The 18,193-nt window shown below is 42.1% G+C and overlaps 1 protein-coding gene across 1 annotated transcript in view; it reads right to left on the bottom strand.

Annotated features, from left to right (window-relative positions):
- TBX20 (T-box transcription factor 20) overlaps positions 1 to 18,193 on the bottom strand; it is a 255,812-nt gene that overhangs the window by 221,211 nt on the left and 16,408 nt on the right. Inside the window, exon 3 of the mRNA XM_070766940.1 lies at positions 14,455 to 14,619. Within this exon, the coding sequence (XP_070623041.1) occupies positions 14,455 to 14,619 (165 nt within the window). The remainder of the gene's footprint in view (positions 1 to 14,454; positions 14,620 to 18,193) is intronic.

Genomic DNA, 18,193 nt, shown 5'->3' with positions numbered 1-18,193 from the left:
GGCAAAAAACAACATGCTGGCAACAACCCGCCCTTGGGTGGGGCAGGGGGTTTGGACATTCCTACTTTGCCATGAACTCAGCACTAAGGGTGTTAGTACCTGGCACCAGTATAAGTACCGCCATAGCTGGGACTGGCATGCAATGTATACATGTTCCAGACAGAAACCGGGGAGGGCCAACCAAGACAGGACCTCTGGGCCCAGATCGGCCCAGCAAAATCAGGGCAAAGGGCCCCAGTCCAATTATGTTGGACCGACTCACACATTGGTTACAAGGGTATGGGTTGAAAGATAACGCGCAGGGGTTATTCAAGAGCTTTAGGGATGGCTTTAAGATTCCATACCAGGGAACCAGGAAGGCCTTTTTAACAGATAATCTGAGGTCTGTAAAGGATTTGGAACACATAGTGCATAGCAAAATATGCAAGGAAGTAGCAGAGGGGAGGGTAATTGGTCCTTTTCTAACCCCACCTTAAAGAATCTCAGGGTGTCCCCACTCGGGGTGGTGCCTAAGAAAGCAACTGGTGAATTTAGGCTGATTCATCACTTGTTCTTCCCCCTGGGCGAGTCAGTAAATGAGTTTATTCCTGAATCTTTGACATCAGTAAGGTACACTTCCTTCGACAAGGCCATAAGAATGCCGGAAAGGCGCCTTGATTTAGAAATGTGACATTAAATCAGCTTTTCACTTATTGCCAGTACACTCAGATGATTTCAACATATTGGGGTTCCGTTTTGAGGACGGTTATTATATTGATAGAGCCCTCCCCATGGGTTGCTCCATTTCTTGTTTCCACTTCAAGTGTTTTAGCTCATTCCTGGGATGGGCGCACAAGCAGTGGACCAAGCCGGATTCCATAGTCCACTACCTGGATGATTTCATGGTGGCAGGCTCTCCCAACAGCCCCCAATGTAAGATGCTAATGGAAATGTACGGGGCGCTTTGTACAGACTTGGGCATCCTCCTTGCGGAAGCAAAGATGGAAGGGCCCTCCCCTGTGATTACTTTCCTTGGGATTGAACTAGATTCAGTGGCCCAAACATGCAGGCTCCCCCTAGACAAACTGATTAAGCTAAGGGATAAGATATCAGGAGTGCTAACGGCTATCAAGGTGACTCTCAGACAATTGCAAGAAACCTCGGGTTTGTTGAACTTCGCACGTTGAGTGGTGGCACTGGGCAGGGCTTTCATCAGAAGGATTTTCTCAGTTCAAGGGAATTGCCCATGGGTTTTCCCACCGTATTGCTATGCGGGCACAGCATAGTTTTTGGTCTGGAATAAGAGCTGCAACTTCCCATTGGGGAACACAATTGTCTTTGAGTGACTGTGCTAAAGTGGAATGGCTGGAATGCAGAGGTCTTTGTTGGGATGGACTTCTCCCACTGCTGAAAGGTTGGAGCCACGGAAGGGCTGGACCCAGTTTGTTGGTGTTGCACCTAGGTGGCAATGACCTTGGACTGTTGAAAGGCTTGGCATTTGTTTGTCAAGCTAGTGATGACCTTCGGGTCTTGCGGAGACTATGGCCCAACACATGGTTTGTGTGGTCTTGTATCCTTCCTCAGAAGGTGTGGAGATATGTCTACCACCCAAGGGTGATCAACAGGCCCAGTTTGCGGGTGAATAAAGCAATAAGCAAATTATATGAATCAGAAGGGGGAGTGGTGATTAGGCATCCAGACATTTGGTTACATGCACCTGATTTATGTCATGAGGATGGAGTTCACTTGATGGATGTCGGCAATGACATCTTCCTAACAAACCTCCAGAGGTGCCTGCGTGAGCTGGTGCAGACTTAGCGGGGAGCAGGGGGCCAAGATTGAGATCTGACCCTCTGCTATGGCAGAAATGGGGCAGAAAGAGTATCAGTAGCAACTGTTCTCCCTTGAGCATCTTTTGAAAGATGATGGGCTCCCCCATTACACAACTCATGCTGCCTAACCAGTCAGAGTGGTGTGAAGGGGGAGCTCTTGAGGCTCATCCATGTCATTTCCAATTCTGGGTCGTGAGGGTGAGCCGCGATGGGCATGGCTTACACATCTGGGTGCAGGCAGGGCATGCCTCACCCTTACCAAGCAAGGAGTTACACCCATTAGTTGCCCAAGTATGTTGTGTTCAGGAAATTCTGCCCCATTTAGTGACCCCTGCAGGTCTCTTTCTGTAATTAAGCTATGTAACACAAATTTTGTTCCCAGTTTTTAAATGTTATATTCCAATTGCTTATGTCTAAAACAAATTAAAAATTGCTTACATTCATCATAAACTTCACTTTTGTGACCATGGCAACGAAAATTATGCATTTTTACTATAAAAACAGACGATTTTGTGTCTTCTCATTTATACAGTCAGACTAAGAACACTATATGCATTGCAAAATTACACAGATTACCAAAACCAGTTCAGAAGTGTGTGGTTTTCTGAGATTTACGACTATACTGCAAATCAGTTTCACGAATCAATCCCCAAATATAGTCGCCCATCATGTTTTCATTATATTGTCCTTGGTAATGGTGTTCAAAGTTCATAATGTCCTGGTGAAAGCGCTTGCCTTGCTCCTCTGAATAAGCTCCCATGTTCTCTTTGAACTTATCAAGATGAGCATCAAGGATATGGATTTTGAGTGACATCCTGCAGCCCATTGCAGCATAGTTCTTTATCAGAGTCTGAAATAGTTGTACATAGTTTTCATCTTTATGATTGCCTAGGAAGCCGCGGACCACTGTGCCAAAACTGTTCCAAGCTGCTGTGTCCTTCCTATTCAGCTTCTTGGGAAATTCACTGTACTCTATGATCTTCTTGATTTGTGGTCCAACGAAGACACCAGCTTTGATCTTTGCTTCATACAGCTTAGGGAAAAGATCTTGGATGTAATTGAAAGCTCTTGACTCCTTATCTAGAGCCCTGACAAATTGTTTTATGAGCCCCAACTTGATGTGTAGTGGTGGCATCAGCACCTTGCATGGGTCCACCAGTGGCTCCCACTTTACATTGTTCTTCCCTACAGTGAACTCTGTCCGCTGAGGCAGGTCCCACCTGTGGTAGTGCGCTTCAGTATCCCGGCTGTCCCAAAGGCAAATAAAGCAAGGATACTTAGTAAAACCACCTTGGAGGCCCATCAGGAACGACACCATTTTGAAATCTCCGATAACTTCCCAGCCATACTCATCATATTTCAAGGCACCTAGCAACATCTTGACACTGGTGTATTCCTCTTTCAGGTGCACCGAGTGAACTACAGGAAAAGACAGATACTTGTTCCCATTGTGAAGCAGCACGGCTTTGAGGCTCTTGCATGAGCTGTCTATGAAGAGGCACCACTCATTCGGGTTACAGGTGATACCTATAGCCTCGAATAGACCGGCCACATTGTTGCAGAAGCACAGTCCATCTTGATGACTGAAGAAGATGGAAAAAACTTGATGACACTTCCTCTGATCTGTGACTTGGATGCTTTCATCTAATAAGTTCCATTGCTTGAGCCTTGATGTCAGAAGGTCAGTGTTGGACTTAGTTACTTACTTACTAACTTACTTACTTATTTATTTATTTATTGGATTTTTATGCCGCCCTTCTCCTTAGACTCAGGGCAGCTTACAACATGCTAGCAATAGCACTTTTTAACAGAGCCAACATATTGTCCCCACAATCCGGGTCCTCATTTTACCCACCTCGGAAGGATGGAAGGCTGAGTCAACCTTGAACCGGTGATGAGATTTTAACCGCGGACCTGCAGATCTACAGTCAGCTTCAGTGGCCTGCAGTACTGCACTCTACCTGCTGCACCACCTTGACTCATTTTGGTGAGACCAAGGTCTCTGATCAGATCATTGAGATCTTTTTGGTTAAGATAGTATGGCTTCCACTCCTCATCTGCATATGAAGAGAAATCGTGATCTTCAATGTCTTCCTCGATGTCTGACCTGCTGCTTTCTTTTGAAGGTAGTGTAGCTCTGTCTGGAGGTGTTGGTACAGAAAATTCAGGGCAGTGTGGTACTGGGGCAATAGATGAAGGAATGTCAAGATACATTACAGGCGGTGCATTTTTGCCAGTGCGACGTTTGGAAGGGTCCACCATGCAGAAATAGCAATTTGTTGAGTGATCAGTCAGTTCATGCCAAATTCTTGGGATAGCAAAATGCATGGCTCTCTTCTCTCCCCTGTACCAACCTATAAGCAAACAAAATAAAATTTGGATTGAGAATTTGATTTAGGCCTATTTCACACTAATGACTAGTGATATTTACTATATTAACACAGTTAATCTGCATTTATCCACTTACCTTCAAGAGTTTTCTTGCAGTGCTCACATGTGAAATGAGGAGCCCATGGTTTGTCTTGGTCACCAACAGGCATGCTGAAGTATGCTTTGTAGGCCTCACATATCTTAGCAGATGCTTCCACAGAGTACTTTTTTGCTCTTGTCTTTATAAACTGGCCACATATGTAGCAAAATGAGTCTGCTGGATGTATGCAACCTCTTGATGCCGTCTAAATTGATTAAGTTGATTAAGTTGCTGTGTACTGTAAGGAAAAAGGATGTCTCCAAAAATGGTCTTTATTCCATACAGTATTAAAGTAAAAGGAGTGTACTGAGGATTCAGCAGAGCAAGATTGATCACCCAGTACCAGAGTAACACACAATATATACATTTACATTCCTAAGCTCCTCCTGTAATGGGTGTGGGGTGAAGTGTGAATACTGTCGTTATCAGAATCTGAATAAATATTGAATTCACACTTGTCTGTCTAGGTCAATTCCCCTTTGTCTCTGATGGCCATTGCCCACTTACTATGCAATCCCAATCAATTAGATCCGGTCTCTCCGTCTCTCAGGAAGGGCTATAGTGGCCCTATATAACTGTAGTTATACAGCTACCTACAATTCTGTACAGTCCCAGAAAGTTCTAGATAATTCTGGACAGTTCTAGAAATTTCTTGATAGTTCTCACAATTCCAGAAGCTTCTTAAGTATCTTGAAATATTGCGAATATCCTTAAAAATAGATCAATTTCAAAATACCATTGTGCTGACCACAAAAGCAAAGTTTACAGGGAATAATAACTTTCTATTCATTTAAGGTAAAAACAATCAGGAAAACACACTTAACAACTGGGAACAAATTTTTTTAAAAAAAATTGTTACATGGACCCATTTATTACCCAGCTCAGTGTCAGTGTTCATTTCTCGTCTGATGCAATACTCTTCACTCAATATTGAAAGAAGGATACAACCTCGGCCACCTTAAATTTAATTAATAAAATATATGAATGCGCAGAATTAACACAAATGACATATGAACTGCAAGTTAGAGACAAATCAGATTTTTATACAGCATGGGATCGATGGTACAATTGGGTACGACATTATAAATATGTAAAGAAAATGAGTAAAACAAAATTAAATTTTATATAAATTAATAACTTAAGATCAATTAGCAAATTACAGATAAGAGGAATAGTAATATAACGACAGATGATAAATTGAATGATACAAAGAACAAATAAAACCAAAATGGATTGAAACCTTTAAATAACATTTAAAACAACAAGTCGCAACATAGCTGTCAACAAATGTGGCTGACAAATTTGTTAAATATATGGAAGATTTGGATGGTGACATTATAAACTCAAGACAATTAGTATGATTATTGACTACATATGACTCACTCATAGAGAAATTGGAGGAAAAAAATGTAAATTATATTATGAAGACACAAATATTAATATACTTTATATACTTACTTATATATTGACTAAATTACTATGAACAAACTCTATGTAGTGAAAATGCTTTAAATTGTTTCTTTAGTACCCTTTTTATGATGTTTACCATTTATATTACACTATGGAAAATGTATTTATTGTTTGTACTGTTACTGTTTTTCTGTTTTGTTCTGTTTGATTTTCTTTATCATATATGTTCCTTTCTTTTTTCTGTTTGTTTTTAATATATATTTAATAAAGATTATTTTTAAAAAAGAAAAATAGGTTAAAGAAGCATGGGTGAAGCATTGGAAAAAGACAAAACTTAAACTATAACATTTACTTTTACTCTAGTCCACATAGGTTTTTATGAAGGTCAAATTGGGTATAACCAATTGCATTTATTGTAAGAAAAGCTGATATATAAATATTGTGCACAAAAAGAGGGAGAATGTGTGGGGGATTGACCAGAATGTGTGTGTGGGGGGGAATGGAAGGGTTGGAAACTAGTGGACACATAGAGCACAAAAAGAAGGAGAAGGAGTGAGGGGTTGATCAGAGTGGTGGTAGGGGAAGAACACAAGATTTGGGAAGGGTTGGAAACTAGTGGACACATAGAGCACAAAAGGTGGGGTACCCCCTTCCGTTCCTTTTCCTATAAAGCACAAGGAATGAAAAACAGGGTGGGATTCTTAAGGAGGGGGTGTAATTTTGTTTTAGAATTACTGAATCAGAAAAGATTTTTGATAAAGACAAGGAAACTGCGCTCATTTGTTATTTCAAATTCTGCCTTACATCTAATCAAATTAAAATATAAAACTCCAGCTCCTCCTTCTAAAAACACTGCTTCCAGACACAGAGGCAGGCAGAGTGGAAGGGAATGAAAAGTAACGAATCCTTTGATTGGCTGATAGGAAAGTGTCCCCTGTGTCCAAAGGGCCAGAGTGAAAGTGCTTTGGAGCCTGTTTGGCGAAAGGGCCAGGGGGGAAAGGCAGCAATGAATGGCTGGGGGATGGAAGGCTGGGGACGAAACAGGCTCAGAGAAGTGGAGAAAGAAAAAGTCTTAGACCTCCCCCCATTGAGCAATAACACTCTGCTCTAGCCAATAGTGATGAATGTTAGATGGATGAATGTTTTTTTAAATATTAATGTTTTTAATTTTGTATATTGTTTTATTGCTGTATGCCGCCCTGACTCTGTCAGGAGATGGGCAGGATACACACACACACACACACACACACACACAAATGAAGAGGTAACAGCCATTGCGGTCTCCCGAGCGTTTAAAATTAACTAGTCCTCTACTAACGTCGTCAGAGTGTTAAAATCCCCATTGAAGAAAACTGATGTTATATAATGCTGTTCACTTTGCTCATTGCCCGCTGATTTGCTCATAGCTTGTCACACACACTTTTTTAAAAAAAAATTATGTATGTATGTATGTATGTATGTATGTATGTATGTATGTATGCATTATTTATTTATTTATTTATTTATTTTATTTATTATTTAGATTTGTATGCCGCCCCTCTCCGCAGACTCGGGGCGGCTCACAACAAGACACAACAAATCGTAACAAATCCAAATAAATTTAAATATTTAAAAAGTTTAAAAAGAATCCCAATATACTAACACACACAAACATACCATGCATAAATTGTACATGCCCGGGGGAGGTGTTTTAGTTTCCCCATGCCTGACGGCAAAGGTGGGTTTTAAGGAGTTTACGGAAGGCAGGGAGAGTAGGGGCAGTTCTAATCTCTGGGGGGAGTTGGTTCCAGAGAGTCGGGGCCGCCACAGAGAAGGCTCTTCCCCTGGGGCCCGCCAACAGACATTGTTTAGTTGACGGGACCTGGAGAAGGCCCACTCTGTGGGACCTAATCGGTCACTGGGATTCGTGCGGCAGGAGGCGGTCTCGGAGATATTCTGGTCCAGTGCCATGAAGGGCTTTAAAGGTCATAACCAACACTTTGAATTGTGACCGGAAATTGATCGGCAGCCAATGCAAACTGCGGAGTGATGGTGAAACATGGGCATACCTAGGTAAGCCCATGACTACTCTCGCAGCTGCATTCTGCACGATCTGAAGTTTCCGAACACTTTTCAAAGGTAGCCCCATGTAGAGAGCATTACAGTAGTCGAACCTCGAGGTGATGAGGGTATGAGTGACTGTGAGCAATGAGTCCCGGTCCAGATAGGGCCGCAACTGGTGCACCAGGCGAACCTGGGCAAACGCCCCCCTCGCCACAGCTGAAAGATGGTTCTCTAAAGTGAGCTGTGGATCGAGGAGGATGCCCAAGTTGCGGACCCTCTCCGAGGGGGTCAATAATTCCCCCCCCCAGGGTAATGGACGGACAGATGGAATTGTCCTTGGGAGGCAAAACCCACAGCCACTCCGTCTTATCCGGGTTGAGTTTGAGTCTGTTGACACCCATCCAGGCCCCAACAGCCTCCAGACACCGGCACATCACTTCCACTGCTTCGTTGACTGGACATGGGGTGGAGATGTAAAGATGGGTATCATCAGCGTACTGATGATACCTCACCCCATGCCCTTGGATGATCTCACCCAGCGGTTTCATGTAGATATTAAATAGCAGGGGGGAGAGGACTGACCCCTGAGGCACCCCACAAGGGAGAGACCTCGGAGTCGACCTCTGACCCCCCACTAACACCGACTGCGACCGACCGGAGAGGTAGGAGGAGAACCACTGAAGAACAGTGCCTCCCACTCCCAACCCCTCCAGCCGGTGCAGAAGGATACCATGGTCGATGGTATCGAAAGCCGCTGAGAGGTCAAGGAGCACCAGGACAGAGGATAAACCCCTGTCCCGGGCCCGCCAGAGATCATCCATCAACGCGACCAAAGCAGTTTCCGTGCTGTAACCGGGCCTGAAACCCGACTGCTGGGGACCTAGATAATCGGCTTCTTCCAAGGACTGTTGGAGCTGGAGTGCCACCAACTTCTCAACAACCTTCCCCATAAAGGGAAGGTTGGAGACTGGGCGATAGTTATTAAGTACGGCTGGGTCCAGGGAAGGCTTCTTGAGGAGGGGGCGCACGAGCGCCTCTTTATAGAGTGTTGGAAAAACTCCCCTCCCCAAGGAAGCGTTGGTAATCTCCTGGACCCAGCTCCGTGTCACCTCCCTGCTGGCCGAGACCAACCAGGAGGGACACGGATCCAGTAAACAGGTGGCGGATCCAATGGCCTTGTCCACTTCATCAGGTGTCACCAGATCAAACTCTTCCCAGACAGGTGGACAAGTACGTGCCCCAGTCACCTCGACTGACTCGTTGTCAGTCGACTCTGTTTTCCAATTGGAGTCGAGGTCGGCCCGGATCTGAGCGATTTTATCAGCGAAAAACGTGTTAAAATCCTCGGCACTGCTCTGCAAGGGCAGTATGTATGTATGTATGTATGTATGTATGTATGTATGTATGTATGTATGTCCAATACACAATGAGGGTTTTAGTGGGTATATATCTATATACACATAGTAAAATATATGATGAAGGTTATAAAGGAGATACTCATAGTAAAATATATCTAAGAAATAATAGAAAAGAAGATATAGTAATAGAACATATCAATGAAAGAATAGAAGAAGAGATATAGGAATAGAAGAAAGGTATAGGAGATATAGGAGAGCAATAGGACAGGGGACGGAAGGCACTCTAGTGCACTTGTACTCGCTCCTTACTGACCTCTTAGGAATCTGGATAGGTCAACCGTAGATAATCTAAGGGTAAAGTGTTGGGGGTTTAAGGATGACACTATGGAGTCCGGTAATGAGTTCCACACTTCGACAACTCGGTTACTGAAGTCATATTTTTTACAGTCAAGTTTGGAGCAGTTAATATTAAGTTTAAATCTGTTGTGTGCTCTTGTGTTGTTGTGGTTGAAGCTGAAGTAGTCACCAACAGGCAGGACGTTGCAGCATATGATCTTGTGGGCAATACTTAGATCTTGTTAAGGCGTCTTAGTTCTAAACTTTCTAGGCCCAGGATTGTAAATCTAGTTTCGTAGGTTATTCTGTTTCGAGTGGAGGAGTGAAGGGCTCTTCTGGTGAAGTATCTTTGGACATTTTCAAGGGTGTTAATGTCTGAGATGCGATATGGGTTCAAAACAGATGAGCTGTATTCGAGGATGGGTTTGGCAAAAGTTTTGTAAGCTCTGGTAAGTAGTGTGAGATTGCCAGAGCAGAAGCTATGTAGGATTAGGTTTACAACTCTTGAAGCCTTCTTGGCTATATTGTTGCAGTGGGCTTTGGAACTTAAATCTTTTGTTATTAGTATACCAAGGTCTTTAACCGAGTGGGGATTATCTGTGATAATTTGATTATTCAGTTCGTATTTGGAGTTCAGATTCTTCTTCCCAATGTGTAGGACAGAGCATTTGCTAGTTGAGATTTGGAGTTGCATTGTGTTAGACCACTCAGAAACAGCGTCAAGGTCTTTTTGGAGAGTAGTTGTGTTATCCGTGGTGTTGAAGAGTTTTACATCATCGGCGAAGAGGACACAGTTGCTTGTGATGTAATCGCAAAGGTCATTGATGTAGAGAATGAAGAGCGTTGGTTCCAGTACACTACCTTGGGGAACACCGCTTTTAACTGGGACAGGGGTGGATATGGTGCTTCCTAGTTTGACCACTTGTTGTCTGTTTGACGGGAATGCTGTAATCCAGCTATGGAGGGATCCTGAGATGCCATAGGATTTGAGTTTTAGGAGTAGTTTGTCATGCACCACTGAATCAAAGGCTTTGCAGATGTCAATATAAATTGCATCTGTAGATTTCCCTTGATCTAGATGAGTTGTCCATATATTTTTGCAGTGGAGGAGCTGCAGAATAGTTTTTTCTGAAACCAAATTGTTTGTTAGAGAGCAAATTATTAGTTTCTAGATGGAGAGTAATTGATTTGTTTATAATTGATTCCATGACTTTGCATGGGACGCAGCATAGTGAAATTGATCTGTAGTTATCTACAACAGTGTTTCCCAACCGGTGTGCCGCGGCACACTAGTGTGCCGCGAGACATGGTCAGGTGTGCCGCGAGGCGGCTCCTGCAAGTGGGAGCTCCAGGGCTGAGGCTTCAGCCCTGGAGCTCCCACTTGCAGAAGCCGCCCCCCCGGCTGCTGGCGAAGGAGGCTCGCTCAAGCCTCAGAAAGGAGGCGGATTCAGGCAAAGAGCCCGGCGCAACGGGCGCAGTGTTGGAAAGCGAGCGGGCAGTGGGGGCGCTTCGCTTCTGCCTTCCTGAGGTGCTTTTTTTGGGCTCCACGTCCGGCGAGTTTCTGCCTTGTCTGCGGTGGGAGAGATGCTAATTCCCATCCCAATCAGTCCGTCTTTTCCCTCAGGAGTGGGTGGGCGTTTTGTCCCTGGCACCACGTCAGCAGCATCAGGAGGACAACAGATGACTAATCCCGCCACTTTGGACTGCCGCCAGAAAGGCAGCTCCCCCGTTTCCTCCTGGTGGCTGCAGCGACGCTGCCGATCCGTCCGCCAGCCGCTCCGAGCGCTGTGGGAACGCCCACCCCTCTCACAGTCCCGTCCCGGGCTGTCAGTAAAGGGGCTGCTTCCCATCCCCCTGCCAGCTTGCTCAGAACATTCAAACTAAGGAAAACCTTCGCCGGCCTCCACAGAGAAGAAAGGAAGAGAGAGAACGAGCAACAGAGAGAGAGAGAACAAGAGAGAGAGAAAGAAAAAGAGAAAAAGAGAGAGAGAGAGAGAGAACAAGAGAGAGAGAGAGAGAAAATAAGAGAGAACGAGAGAGCAACAGAGAGAGAAAGAAAATAAGAGAGAGAACAAGATAGAGAGCAACAGGGAAAGAGAGAGAGAGAAAGAACAAGAGAGAGAAAGCATGAGAGAAAGAAAATAAGAGAGAGAAAGAGAGAGAGAAGGAAAGCAAGAGAGAAAAAGAGAGATAGCAAGAGAGAGAGAAAGCAAGAGAGACAGATAGGGAGAGGAAAGGAGAGAGAGAGAAATGAGAACAAAAAGGGGAGAAAAAAGGAGAAATGATAAAACGATTGAGGCAGAGAATGAGAGGAGAGAGAAACAAAAGAGAGAGAGAGAGAGGTGATTCTTGAAGCATATTGTAAAAAGCACCCAAATAATAAGAAACCCCCCCAGCCCACACCTGTGTTTGAAAAGAATAAAAGAGAAAAAAAACCCAGCCCTCAACTGGTTTTGGAAATGGTTCGAGTGTGTATACACACACACGCATAAAGGGGGGGGGGAGAGAAACAGGGATGGAAAAAGAGGAGAAGTGAGAGGGAGAAGGAATGAGGGAAAAAGGGAAGAAGAGAGAGAAATGAGAAACATGAGAGAGAAAAGGGGGAAAGACAGGAGAAGTACCCAGAAATGAGACAGTGGTATAAATTTGAGGAGGGATCATTGATGATTGACTGTATTTATAAGGGGATGTTACATAGGATTGTATATATGAGGGGTTTTTGTATGTATGCATGTATGTATGTATGTATGTATGTATGTATGTATGTATTTACTTACTTACTTACTTACTTACTTACTTACTTACTTACTTACTTACTTACTTATTTATTTGATTGATTTGTGTCATTTTGGTTGGTGGTGTGCCCCAGGATTTTGTAAATGTAAAAAATGTGCCGCGGCTCAAAAAAGGTTGAAAATCACTGATCTACAAGATGGGGGTCTCCTTTTTTGAAGATGGGGATGACCATTGCTTTCGACCATAGCTTAGGAAGTGTGCTGGTTCTGAAGGATTTTTCAAAAATTATGCTTAGTGGTTCAGCTATGGCAGAAGAGAGCTTTTTTAGGAATTATGCACATAGACCATCTGGTCCGACTGATAGAGAAGGTTTAAGGTCACGTAATGCTTTTTCAACTCGGTCTTCAGTGAAGTCTACTTGGGTTAAGTCATTGAGGGAGTTTGAGGTGCAATTGATGAAATTGGGGGATGAGCCATTGCTGTTAACAAAGACAGAGCCAAAGAAAGAGTTGAGGAGGTTGGCTTTGGATGAATCATCATGGTATTCTTTGTTGTTGGGTCCTTTGAGAGGTGGGATAGGTCTAGAGTCTTTGAGTTTATTGTTGACAAAGTTGTAGAAAGCTCTATTAGATTTGATGCGTAGGGTTTCCTCTTGTTTGCTGTAGTAGTTAAGGCTTTCTGTTTTTATTTGATTGAAAATGCTTTTATATCGGATTTTGAAGTTGGAAACTTGTCTTTTTTTTGTTTTTCCTCCAGAGAGATTTTTTCTTGTTTGTAATTTTCTTATTGAGATGGGGAGGTTATTTTTTTTTTTGTTTATGGTACATGTTAGAGGTACATGAGGTCTGATGATAATTTTCATTTCGAGTAGGAATGTGTTATAGAGGTCATCAGTAGTGTAGCATTCAGAGAATAGAGTTTTCCAGTTTAATGTTGAGAGGTGGGCTTCAATGAGTTCGTAGTTTGCTTTTTTGAAATTGAATTTTGGTGTTGTATTATTTTGGTGGTTCATAGAGTGGCTTAAGTTGAGACTGAAGTTTATCATGCTGTGGTCGCTGTTGGAAAATGGTTCTGTTATTTGTAAGTCATATATTGTACTTTTGCTGTTGCAGAAGATGAGATCCAGACAGTTATCAAGTCTGGTATTGTCAGTTACTAGTTGGTCGAGTCCCAGATAGGTGACGGTATTATATATAGTAGAATGGATGGGTTCCGTGCTGCGTTCATTTAAGGACCAGTTAATGTGTGGTAGGTTGAGGTTTCCGAGGAAGATAATGGGGTATGGGCAGTTGGTTGTCCACGTTAGTAATGTGGATAATTTGTTAGCATGTTCGATCTTGTAGTCCGGGGCTCTGTAGCAGAGTATGAAGCGAATTGTGGTATTTAGGGATAAATCACAGACAATAGTTTCAGGTACCAATAAATCCTGTGCAACTTTGAGGATTTTTAGGTTCAGCGATTTTTTGTAGAATATAGCTACTCTGCCTCCTCTGCGGGATTCACGGTCTGAGCGGAAAACATGGTCGTTTTTTGATGTGATAATGGAGTCTGGGTAGGAAGCATTTAGCCATGTTTCGCATATAAAAATTATATCAAAGTTGGAGGTGTCAAGTAGACACCTCACCTCACACCCGCACCCTTCCTTCCCTCCTGTAATTAGCTTAGCTGTTGCTAGATTAGTCATGTAAATAGTGGAATTTCTGTTCTTTCTTTATCTTTTGCATATTGCCTCTTTCTCTCCCAGGGGGTAGAGTAGGGTTATGAGGCAATACCTGGGGTGTGCTAATCACCATTTTCTCCCCCTTGTTGTTATTCCTCCCTTCCATAGGTACCCACATTGTCTCCTCTAGCATCTTTTTTGCCCATGGGTCTGCATTGTATTACCACCACCACTTGTCTCTGTGCTCTCCTGCATGCAATTGGAGTTATGCAGGAGAGCACGCTGTATCTGTATCTCTATCTGTATCTCTATCTCTGTCTGTCTATTTATCTGTCTGTCTGTCTGTCTGTCTGTCTATCTGTCTATCTCAGAAAAATTAAGAAAATAGGTTACATCACTTTGTATATTAGACATAGGCCTTTTGTTACTGATTAATTTATGCCTAGAAATTTTAAGCATTTCAATGAATGAAGAGTAATAGAAACACATTTTGTACCCATAAGCACTCTTTTTCTGCTTATTCAGCTCCTGCTGTATTTTTTTTTGAAAGCAACAAAAATATTAACAGCAGAATTGTCTAAGCATGTACAAGTGTCTTCATGCATATACCTTATTTTCAGGTGAACTAACCTTGCAGGCAGAGGGGGGTCTGCTTTGCCAGCAACCAGCCAGGAAGATCTATGGTAGGCATATCTGTACCTCTTATTGTCCACTGGAACTATATCCATGAGCACAATGAACTTGGCTTCTGGATCCACGCCGGAAAAGGAAATCCTAATGGTTGGAAACATTCTTCTGAAACAGAAAGAACGAAATGAGAAAAATAATATGTAAAGAGAATAATCTCTCACAACTATTTAAGAAAAAATGGCAACATGAGAGGGGAGGGAGGGGGAGGGAGAGAGGGAGAGAGAGATGGAGGGGGCAGGGAAGGACAAAGAGAGAGAATGTAATCTTTCTGTCTCAAGGATTTTTTAAAATAAGGCATTTTACCTTATTCGTTTTAAAAACAATGGGCACATATGTATTATAATTGACACATATGCCTTCCTTCCTTCCTTCCAGCCCTATTGTCACACTAATTTCATAAAAGGAAGGGAGGCAGGTAAGCATCTCAGAAGGAAATGGAGATTCTCATGATTTACAGCCATTTTCAAAAGAGGTACAATATACTATATTAATCAACTGAATAGAGAGGGTACTTTTGTTGAGAGAACTTAACACTGCCATCAGATGCATCTCCCTACACATCTAATTTTACAATATAGAAATAGTTGTAACTCTGGACCTTGGAAAATTGCAGAAGTATTAACCATTTAAGCTTCCATAACATATATTAGAAAAAATCTGGTGCCACTAACTCTATCTTTATTTCCACTTCAGAAATAAAAAGAAAATTTTCGGGAGATGGAGGAGAGTCAGAAAACTTGCACTAGGGAGTTTTTAAAAGGAGAAAATGTCTCACATTTTTAATATGACTATATAGCTGAATTCAACTAGGAAAGTGGAAGCAAAATAATTTTTTATTGATCTGATTAACTGATTTTGATTTATATTTTGCTAATTTTCCAATAATTGCAGAGGGGAAGCTTCTTCTTGGTATGTATTTTGGTCTGCTAAATATTCAGCATTATAAGGAATGGGGAGGTTGCTAAAAAAAAAGGCCATATTCAACTTTAGAGATGCAAATTTTGAAAAAATTACCTGAATTTCATATATTTATGGTGCAACAATTCAGTTACCAATTACCAGTTTTTGGTAATTATCAGCTCCTGCCCACCTAACAGTTCAAAAACATGCAAATACATGCAAAAACGAAAAGATTAATAGGCACCATTTTGGTGGGAAGTTAATAGAATTCCATACAGCCAGTTTAGCCATGTGACAATGGAAAATGTCTTCAGACAACACTGGCTCCCTTGATTAACAAATGGAGATGAGCATCATACCTTTAGACTCTAAGGACAGGACTGAACAGGAAAATCTTTATCTTTACTTAAATATCTCTGCAATTTCTTCATTTCATTTACTTCCAACTTCATGTTACTAAATACAATTCTATTCCACACACTGCATCAATCAATGCATTGATGAAGTAGAATGCAAACTTTAAAGTTTATGTCATAACAATAAAGTCCAGGTACTGTATATTAATGATTAGGGTGACAATTCAATACACGCCATTTTTTACCTTCCTTTTTCATTAATTTTTAGACTTTCTTGAGTTTTTACATCTGTTACGAATTATGCCTTTATAGTTAGCAGTGTCAACTATTATTTTTGTAGACCAAAAAAATGTCTGTCAAACATTTCTGTGAAGAACATTCATAATTAGTATCTAAAATTGGTGTATTTGTCTCAAACAACTTGTGATCAAGATTATGTTTGGATGGGTGATTGCGCATGTGCCGAAGCAAATTCTAGGTGCTCCATCTTGAGCTCTGGAGTAATTTATTATGTAAGGGAAATCTCTCCCTTAAAAATACTATAAATCCTTCTTGAAGAAGAACAGAAGGAAAAAGAATCCACAGACATCAAAGAGAATCTAAAGATTTACGGTTTTAAGCAAAGATGGAGATTCTTTTGCTATAATGAGGGAGTGATAAAGAAAGTGAGTACAATAAATCTTAAAATGGTGGCGGGAGGGGCAGACTCAAGCCTAGCAAAGATTGAAAAAAAGCTGGATAAATAGTTGGACATTAGTTCTGGATTTGAGCAGAGATTTATTACAGTGGAGTCAACAATTGGAAATCTGGCTTCGGATGTTAAATTGATTAAAAAGGGGGCGGAGTTTTCTGCTGGAAAGATTCAGAAAGTTGAAAAACAAGCAAAGGATCACGATGAAATAATTAAACAAATGAATTATACAATTGCTAATCTGGAGGACCGTCAAAGGAGAAAAAATTTACATCTCTGTGGGTTCAGATCAGATTTTGCTTCAGGCTCAAACTTAATTGAGGCAGTAACTGCTTGGATTAATAAGAAAGCTGGTATTCAAATGGTCAGATCTGCGCATGCGTTGCTCTAGCTAAAGGCTCCGAAAGAAAGCTCCCAGATGTGGAGAAGGAAAAGTAAAAGTTAACCCTCAACAACCCTCTCTAGCTTGGTGAAAGCGGATTGAGAGGAGAGCGAACTGAACAAGCTGTGGAAAAACTTTATTAGAAGGAGTTAAAAGTTGAAGCAAGTAACTGTTTTTAACGTGTCTGTGTGGAGAAGCGAGAACAAAGGGAAGATGGCGTCTACTGAGGAGCTGGAGGGAAAGATGGATTCACTGCTTAAAGCCTTTGCTGATATGGGGAAGCTGCTCCAAGATATGAAAAAGGATTTATCTGCAGTCGGAGTTGGAATGGCAGAATTGAAAGAACAATCCAAAGCACAAGATCAAAGAATTGGGAAACTGGAGGTGGGAAAATCTCGCCAGGAACTTTGTATCATTAATTTAGAAGACAGATAGTGCAGATCCAATCTTCGCTTGAGAGGTTTTCCCAAAGATTTTGCGGAAAGCAAACAACTTATTCAAGAAATCCTTCAGTGGTTCATTGAGAACAAAGTTAAATGTGAGTTGCAAGAATTTGAAAGAGCGCATTGGGCTTTTGGATCCCGCAATCGTGGGGACTCAAAGGACATTGTTGTAAGGTTTGTTTCAGAAAGGAGAGCTGCAGAAATATTTAAAGAGTTGAAACAGATTTTAAACTTACGTTACAAAGCTTTTCCAATACGCGTTTTAAAAGATTTGTCTGCTGAAACCCTTAAGATGAGAAACCAGATGAGAGAGGTGTCCTCCCAACTTTATGAGAATGGAATCAGGTTTTCGTGGCGTTATCCTGCTACAATATGTGTGTTTAAGGATTCCAAGGCTTTCCAGGCGAGATCGTTAGAAGAGGGAAGAAAGCTGCTTTTCCAATTGGGGTTAAATCCGGATGGAGCATCCCAGAGACAGTCATCGGTGGATCGGCCAGATGCAGCAGAAGAAGAGTTGTTTCTCCAACCGTTCCGTGAAGCAGGGCAAAGTAAGGGGGAGAAGATCGCAGCACTTCAAAGAGAACTGGCCTCACTCCAGGCAGAGAAGAAAGACGAGCCAAGGGTTACTCGACAGAAGAAAAAATAATAAACTGAACTGAGTTGACCTGCTAATATGGTATTAAGTTTTTCAACTAATTAATCCTTTTTTTTTCTGTACTTCTTTTTTGGTTGTTTTCGCTAGTTAACAAGGGGAGAGGAGGGAAGGAAGGGGGAATCTTTTATTATGTTGTAAAATGGGGAGGAAGGGGGGGCTTTCTGAGGGAACGCAGATCCAGGAGTGCCTCTTAGTAATGAAAGTTTTTTTTCATTGCCTCCCCCGGGGGGGGGGGTGTCAGGATAGGGGCAC

The sequence above is a fragment of the Erythrolamprus reginae genome, chromosome Z (assembly GCF_031021105.1).
Source record: "Erythrolamprus reginae isolate rEryReg1 chromosome Z, rEryReg1.hap1, whole genome shotgun sequence".
Taxonomy (NCBI): domain Eukaryota; kingdom Metazoa; phylum Chordata; class Lepidosauria; order Squamata; family Dipsadidae; genus Erythrolamprus; species Erythrolamprus reginae.
The sequence above is the reverse complement of the archived record's forward strand: the minus strand, read 5'-3'. Positions and strand labels throughout refer to the sequence as shown.